Consider the following 8098-nt stretch of genomic DNA (forward strand, 5'->3'; position numbering starts at 1 on the left):
TAGAACGATATCTGAGATAGAATGGAATCCAGTGAACCGGAAAGTACATTTCTTACCTGGCTGCACAATATAAGAATCTTCACTGCTAGCCGGGGAGTGCAAAGGGGAAATCCGTCCAAATGGTGCGTCTAACTTATCTCGGGCTGCAAGAATAAAAGAACAAAACAGAAAATGCATATTGTATACTCAACTACCCGAAAGATCGTAGAGTGCGAAACCAGTAGTGATCAAAATAATAATGTGTGTGCTTGTGTACCTGTGTGTGTGTGTATGTGCCTGTGCGTGTGCATTCGTACATATGCATATGTCTGTCTGTCTGTCTGTCTGTCTGTATGTATGTATGTATGTATGTATGTGTATGAATATATATATATATTACACATTCGAAGTATACGGAATTTGTAAACTTATGTGATACTGTACTACACACTGAGTTTTCAATTATAATAATCTGTCATATATATATATATATGTATGTATATATATATATATATATGTATGTATGTATGTATATATGTATATATTTATATTTATATATATATATGTATATATTTATATATATATATATGTGTGTTTGTGTGTGTGTGTGTGCGTACTGACCATTAGATATTAGAGATTATTTTATCACTCATTAAGTGTTCTCGCAAGGGAACGGATACTCTGCTCAATAATTCAGTGTGGTTTGATAAATTAATGTGCAACGTTTGACTAGACACCATAAGGAAAATACTCCTCTGCACTTTGTCATATTTTGATTTTTGTTTACAAACAACAATTCTAATACAAATATACTTGAGAGACTATAAGAATTAGGTGCTGATCATGAGACCGAATCCAGAAGACCGAACGTTAGAAAACCGAATTCAGATGGCCTGAAATTCAGAATAGTGAAATCTGGAAAAACAAAATACCAAGGATACGGAATTTTGAGCAGACCTAAAACGAAAGGTATTTCAGTCATTAGCAATCCTGGGTTTTTTTTTATTATTATTTCTAGGCATAATTTATTGGAAGATATATTTTTTGATGTGTCCTTTATATTTAAGATACTAGGGCTTGATCAAAGTACAATTTGGTTGATATTTCTTGCAGTTCCAGTAACAACGTAGGCTGATTATCGTGTAAGATACAATGTAGAATCCGGACGCATTGCATTCCTTCGGTGTGTTGATGGCTACTAATTTAAATATATTTGTAACACTGTTTTATTTGTTGTTCAGGCTCTTAGTATTTATTATACCGTTTGAAACCAGTACTTTATCAGTACTTTAAATTATCGTTTTCATTCTGAAGACTATAATTTTATAGTCGTCATTCTGAACCATTGAATTTGTGGGCGTATTTTATACAGCCAATTCACATTCAAAAAGGGACAGGAAGAGAAAGGAAGAATTTAGACTCCCAACGACTAGCTTCATTTTCTGAAACATCCTTAGTTCGTTACATAAGCCAAGAGTTATATATTTGCAGGGAAATTGTATAAGCAAATACTTCGATCCTAGATCGTACAAATTCCTAATCCTTTCATTGATCACGGAGTAACAAAACATAAATTTAACATGGGTCGAATTGAACACAAAACATTGAGAGTTGAACTAAGTACAGACAGTAATTCTTTTAAGCCTCAAACAGGCCCTGTCCTTGTTTTTCAATTATACAAAATCAATGGCTACACATTTTGAAAGAGGAAAGGGTCTGTTTAACTTTGTAGCACAAACTTTACCGATACTGACTGCAGGAGATTAAAAATATAATCATCAGTCAAGTACTATAATAAATGTAATCGCGTGTGCCCACCACCAAAATATATAGCGTGTGTCAATGTTAGATATTAATAGCAAGATTTGAAGCCAAAAACACTACTTAGCTTTATCTTTCAATGTTTTATTCTCAAATTTCACCAAAGTCAAGTTTATCTTTTGTTACGTTGGGATTGATTAATTGACTACTCTTTCGTGTAGACACTGGTTATTGTAATTATCCGTAACTGTTTTCCACAATTATAAAGCTGTGTGCTAATGTAATAAACCAATACTTTAAATAATTGACAAAAAGAAGCTAATCATTTGAGAATCTAAACTGTTTTTAAGTCTGAGCCGATATTGTACGTTCACAAATTTAATTATTCATATTTAATTATTCGAAAGTAGGTGGATAAAATCAACGCTCTTTTTATGATATACATTATTTTTAGTTAAACAATAATAATTATTACAGAGATGTACTCGCATAGCAAGTGACCTGATCTGAGATCACGTGCTGAAACAAAAATAATTGCAGTATGGAAAGTGTTTAAAAACGCAAAAACTGTTAGATTCACTTCAAAATTTAAATATAATTCGTCAAAATGTCTTCGTTGCTCTGACACCGCGACGTCACGGAATTTTGTCAGTGAACAGGTCGCGGTCTCAAAACAGCAAAAATATTTTGACAATTTAAATTTAAATGTTGAAGTGAATCAAACGGTTTTTGTGTGTTTTTAAATGGCTAATACACCTTCAAATATTAATTATTTTAACTAAAAACCATTCTTACCAGGAGATTTTTTGGTATGTGTAAGCAAATGTTTCCGTTTTTCATAATTTGGCATGCCCGAAACGCTTCTTTGACTAAAAGAATGAGCAGGACTCCTGTTTATTGGACTTGGAGACCCACGACACGGGGTCCCGGCACGTGATGTTTCTGTCGATGCTGAACTCATTGGTGAGTTGTCAGGAAAGAATTGCTGGCGTTCTGGCAGAGGAGAACTGTTCTCATCATGATCTTCTAGATCATACCAAATTAGCTGATTGTCCATAGGGGCATCGTACAAGTCCATCAGAACTTCTCCTATGAAATCATCGTCAGCCGATTTGTTAAATGACCACAAAGTAATTTCAAGCGTCAAGGACTTGAACTGAAATTAAACAAATCAAAGTAGTGTGGTTAGTAACGATTATATATATATATATATAATGGTAAGCATATTCCACCAAATAGACAGTTTATTAGGATTATTCCTACCTTAGAATAAAACAATCAGAAGCAGAAATGAAGAGATCTATAGATAGCCGTTTGTTTACGTAAAATACATGAATTCTTAAGAAAACAAAGCAGCAATACTATACAGATACGACGAGAAAAGGGGAAAAAATATTATCAACAAATTTTTGGAAGTTGAATTTTAATATTGCAAGAAGCTTCCTTTATGCTATCATAAATGCCCCATCGTCATACATTCAGTATATTAATATTAGAAACAATACGAATTGTTAAGAACAGTTAATTGATCAAATAAATAAATACATATTCTGTAATGACAATAATACTAAGTATACAATAATGCAGAATGTTTGTATCATCAAGCTAGAAATCGTAGTTCTGAAGAGAAATGATTGTTTATATTATTTACATTCGACGGATATTTGTCCTCATCTTGTTTGTTGTTAACACAACACTTCAGGTGTCTTGGGGAAATATAGAAATAATCGTTTCTTGATTGATACATAGGGTCAGTAATATTGGTTTTAAATTTTGGCACAAGGCCAGCAATTTCGGGCGGGGTAAATCAATTACACCGTCCTCAGTGTTCAACTGGTACTTATTCTATCGACCTGGTGTGATGAAAGGCAAAGTCGACCCCGTTGACAGTTGATCGCAGAACGTCGGAAGAAATGTCATTAAATACTTTTTCTGAGGCGATCACGATTTTTGAAATTCCGTTCGGCAATGTGTTCGACGCTCTGATGAGTCTACCATGGTCGTATTATTAATGACAATAGTTTTAATAATAATAATGATATTAATGGTTGCCGCTTTGGGCAACAAGGTCAACGATTTTGAATAGAGGCAAGAGGCTAGTCGATACCATCAACCCCCGTCCTTGGATGGCAATATAATTTATATAGACCTCGAAAGAAGAAATGGCAAAATTGAACTCAAAACGTAAAAAAACTGGAAGAAATACATTAAAGCATTGAACCCGGCGCACCAAGTACACTAATGATTCTGCCAGCTCGCCGCCTTAACAGTAGCAACAACAACAACAACAACAACAGTAGTAGTAGTAGTAGTAGTAATTCTTTGAAATTTGTCCCAAGGCCTGTAACCTTTGGAAAGGAGATTATCGATTGAACCCCAGTGTTCAACGGTTATTTATTTTATCGAACCCGAAATAATGGAAAACAAAGTCAACCTCAGCAGCATTTGAACTCAGAACGTAAATCACCGAAAGAAATGCTGCTTAATATTTTCTCGGGTGCAGTAGCTGTTCTGTCTGCTCACCGATATAATAATCTTTTCAATTCTAGGCACAAGACCCGAAAGACGGGGCCAGTCGATTACATCGACCACAGTACGCAACTGGTACTTAATTTATCAAACCTGAAAGGATGAAAGGCAATATCGACCTCGGCGGAATTTGAACTCAAAACGTAGCGGCAGACGAAATACCTATTTCTTTACTACCCACAAGGGGCTAAACACAGAGAGGACAAACAAGGACAGACAAACGGATTAAGTCGATTATATCGACCCCAGTGCGTAACTGGTACTTATTTAATCGACCCCGAAAGGATGAAAGGCAAAGTCGACCACGGCGGAATTTGAACTCAGAACGTAACGGCAGACGAAATACCACAAAGCATTTCGCCCAGCGTGCTAACGTTTCTGCCAGCTGGCCACATTTCACCGCTCTAATAATGATAATAATAATTCTTTTTTATTATAGGCAGATAACCTGAAATTTTAGGAGAGGTGGTTATCGATTACATCGACCTCCAGTACTTAACTGGTACTTATTTTCATCGACCCCGAAAGGATGAAAGGCAAAGTCGACCTCTGCGGAATTTGAACTTAGAATGTGAAGATGGATGAAATACCGCTCAGCAGTTTGTCCGGCTAACGATTTTGTCAGCTGAATGGTTTTAAGTTTTGGCTCAATGCCAGCAACGTCGAGGGAGGATCAAGACGTTTACATTGATTCCAGTGAACAACTGGTACTTATTTCATAGACCCCGAAATGATGAAAGACAAAGTCGGCCTCGACAGAATTTGAACTCAGAACGTAAAGATGAACGAAATGACGCTAAGCATTTTGCTCGGCTTGCTAACGATTCTGCCAGTTCACCGCCTTAATGATGGTAATAACAATGATACCAATAATGAAACTAATTTTTTCCTTTAAGTGTAACAATGACAATTTTAGCAGTATAGACAGTATTGTTCAGAGTAATTTTCTACTGACAGGAAATATCGATTACTGCAGTAAGTAGAATTCGTCCACATTCCGAAGCAGCTATGCGATGTATCAACAGATTGATAAAATACGTGCAAATCATAACTTCCATGGATTGTAGACGTACGTTGTAGAGACCCTCTTTTTAAAATAAACATGGAATGAGAAATGCTATTAGCAAGATGCACTGGCCGATAATAAATGAGAATGTAACGATATCCAATTCTGTTGCTCATTTACGCAATTTCTTATATACTTGCATAATTGCAACAACAGACTTTGCACAATTAAATAAACATGTTATCATTACAAAATACAGAAGCTGCCAACACGAAGAAGATAATTGGAAGCATAAAATGAAGTATGAAATCGATATTCTGTGTAGCGAAACAAGTAAAATATAATTCTCGAGATAGTATATAACTCTTCGAGAAAAAATGTAATCAAAATATATACTGTATGACGATTAAATGCAACATAAATAGCGAGTAAATGTAGTTATAAGTACTGAAATACTTATAAAAGATTTTAAAAAGCATGAAATCCAAGGAAAAGGTCTTTGAAAACAACCCTTAAAAATTGTATGCGATATAACGGCTTAGAAGTTAACAAAGCTTTAAATAATCATCAGAAAAATTTAATTTAATGAAGTTGAAAATAGAGGCGTATATAGGAACAATAGAAATTAAGTGGTCATACCCAAGATCATTAAGTTTCGAGAACTGTAAGTGTACAGGCGTCATTGCACTTTCATAAGGTGGCGAACTGACAGAATCGTTAGCATGCCGGACGAAATGCATGGCAGCATTTTGTCCCTCTTTACGTTCTGAGATCAATTCTTACATGGTAAGAATTGTTTTAGAACCATCGAATCACCTGACCTTGATTGCATAACAAACTATTTTAGACAAGATGGATAAGGATGTGCAGAGAAAAAAAAAAACAACACAAAATGTCCTCATCATATCTGAGACGATCTTCAATATTGTTGGAACAGAATTACAAGTCGTTATCTAATGAACTTGGTTGAGAGAATGCTAAAAGTTACGTAAATCTAATCAAGATAAAATCCAATTACTTGTGAATAGTTAACATAGAAGATATTTGTGTTTGATAATCATTTCGTAATCTCACTGCACAAGACAGGCTTGTGTTTTTAGTATTTCAAAGTTTTCGGTCTGATGTCAAAAGATTAAACAGACAAAAGCTATAACACTTCTCTACGTAGGCGTCCACTCTTTTACCTCTTGCTTGCATTGTATTTTTAGTCGCTACTTTTCAAAGAGACACTATTGTTGCTTCAGACTTTAAAAAAACACGTTTCATTCATCTGTTTAATGCTATTTTAAGAAAATATTTTCTTAAATTCGTCTTCTGACAAATATTAAATTTGCTTTTAATCAATTTATTTCTGTAAAATGTAAACATTCAAATGTTTCCCAGTATTTTTCCAATTAAAGCAGAATCATACCACAAATAGTTTCCTTTATGGTGAATAACTGAAGCAAATGAAAAAAAGGAGACATGAAATACTTCAGTGTTAAATAATTGAATCTCTGAATAATGTCTCTTGTTTCCAAGACAAGACAGGTTTTATGTGTCAATGAAGGAGCATGTATTTTAGTACACACAGTTGTTGAGTTGCTATTTCAAATTTTGTACAATATTTACACCGAGGTTCAGAATTAAACTCTTCTTGAACATGAAATATTATTCAGCTTTGATTCTCGGTTGAAGTAATCATACCCTACACTTTTACTGCTTATATCATTGAGAAAATATATATGTGGCAGCTTTCGATATTCTTTATATTTCTAAGCAAGAAAAGCATTCTTACTCCTTCAATGTAAAATTAAAGAACTAAGAATTCTATATTGTAATCCTGCTGACCCATGCTGTCTTTCATCCTTCTAAGATTAATATAAAAGTCGTGTTCATGACTAGTAAGATTGAATTAATCATGGGTTCTTTACATTTTGACCGACAGATTTAAAAAATTATTATTTGTACCTAAACACTTTCAAACTTCGGACACTGGTAGAATGTGTCATATAAAACATCTTTTACTCTTAGCGTTTTTGAGAAAAACTTATATTTAGGAATTTATTTTACGTTAAAGTTGTAGTAATTCGGTAATTTCAACCAATCAATGACGTGTATTCAGCTGAATAAAATTACTGCCGTTGTTTGTCAACAATAACTATCGGCGGTTTATTTTTCACTTGTCACTGTTATTTATGACATCGTTCGCACGTTTGTAATGTGTTTAGCTTTAAGGTTTTAGGGTCAGGGTTAGTGTTTTAGGGTTAGGGTTAAGGTTTTAGGGTTAGGGTTAGTGTTTTAGGGTTAGGGTTAAGGTTTTAGGTTAGGGTGTTAGGGTGTTAGGGTTAAGGTTTTGGGATTAAGGTTATCATAAATAACAGTGACAAACGAAACATACACCGCCGGAAGTTCTAGTTGATAAACAACGGCAGTAATTTTATTCAGCTGAATACACGTCATTGATTGGTTGAAATTACCGAATTACTACAGCTTTAATGTGAAATAACTTCCTAAATATAAGTTTTTCTCAAAAATGCTAACAGTAAAATATGTTTTATATGACACATTCTACCAGTGTCCGAAGTTTGAAAGTGTTTAGTTACAAGAAATTATTTTTTAAATCTGTCGGTCAAAAAGTAAAGATCCTTAATCATGATCTGAGGTCGATATACTCGACCATGCACTGAACCATGAATTACTTGTGACTATATAAGTCATCGTCGTTATTACCTTTAGTCACTTAAGTACATATTCAGCCAACGGGAGAGAGCCTCGACTTTGTTACACGACTATTAAAAATATCAACGAACTTTCTCCCAAATTCCACCTTTTGTAAAAGAG

General features: G+C 34.3%; 1 protein-coding gene across 1 annotated transcript in view; it reads right to left on the reverse strand.

Annotated features, from left to right (window-relative positions):
- Nucleotides 1-8098, reverse strand: part of LOC115214425 (regulating synaptic membrane exocytosis protein 1-like) — a 140295-nt gene that overhangs the window by 37785 nt on the left and 94412 nt on the right. Inside the window, exons 9-10 of the mRNA XM_036504804.1 lie at nucleotides 2536-2896; nucleotides 57-143 (exon numbers count right to left, since the gene is read on the reverse strand). Coding sequence (XP_036360697.1) covers nucleotides 57-143; nucleotides 2536-2896 — 448 coding nt within the window. The remainder of the gene's footprint in view (nucleotides 1-56; nucleotides 144-2535; nucleotides 2897-8098) is intronic.

The sequence above is a fragment of the Octopus sinensis genome, linkage group LG7 (assembly GCF_006345805.1).
Source record: "Octopus sinensis linkage group LG7, ASM634580v1, whole genome shotgun sequence".
In the NCBI taxonomy this organism is placed as follows: domain Eukaryota; kingdom Metazoa; phylum Mollusca; class Cephalopoda; order Octopoda; family Octopodidae; genus Octopus; species Octopus sinensis.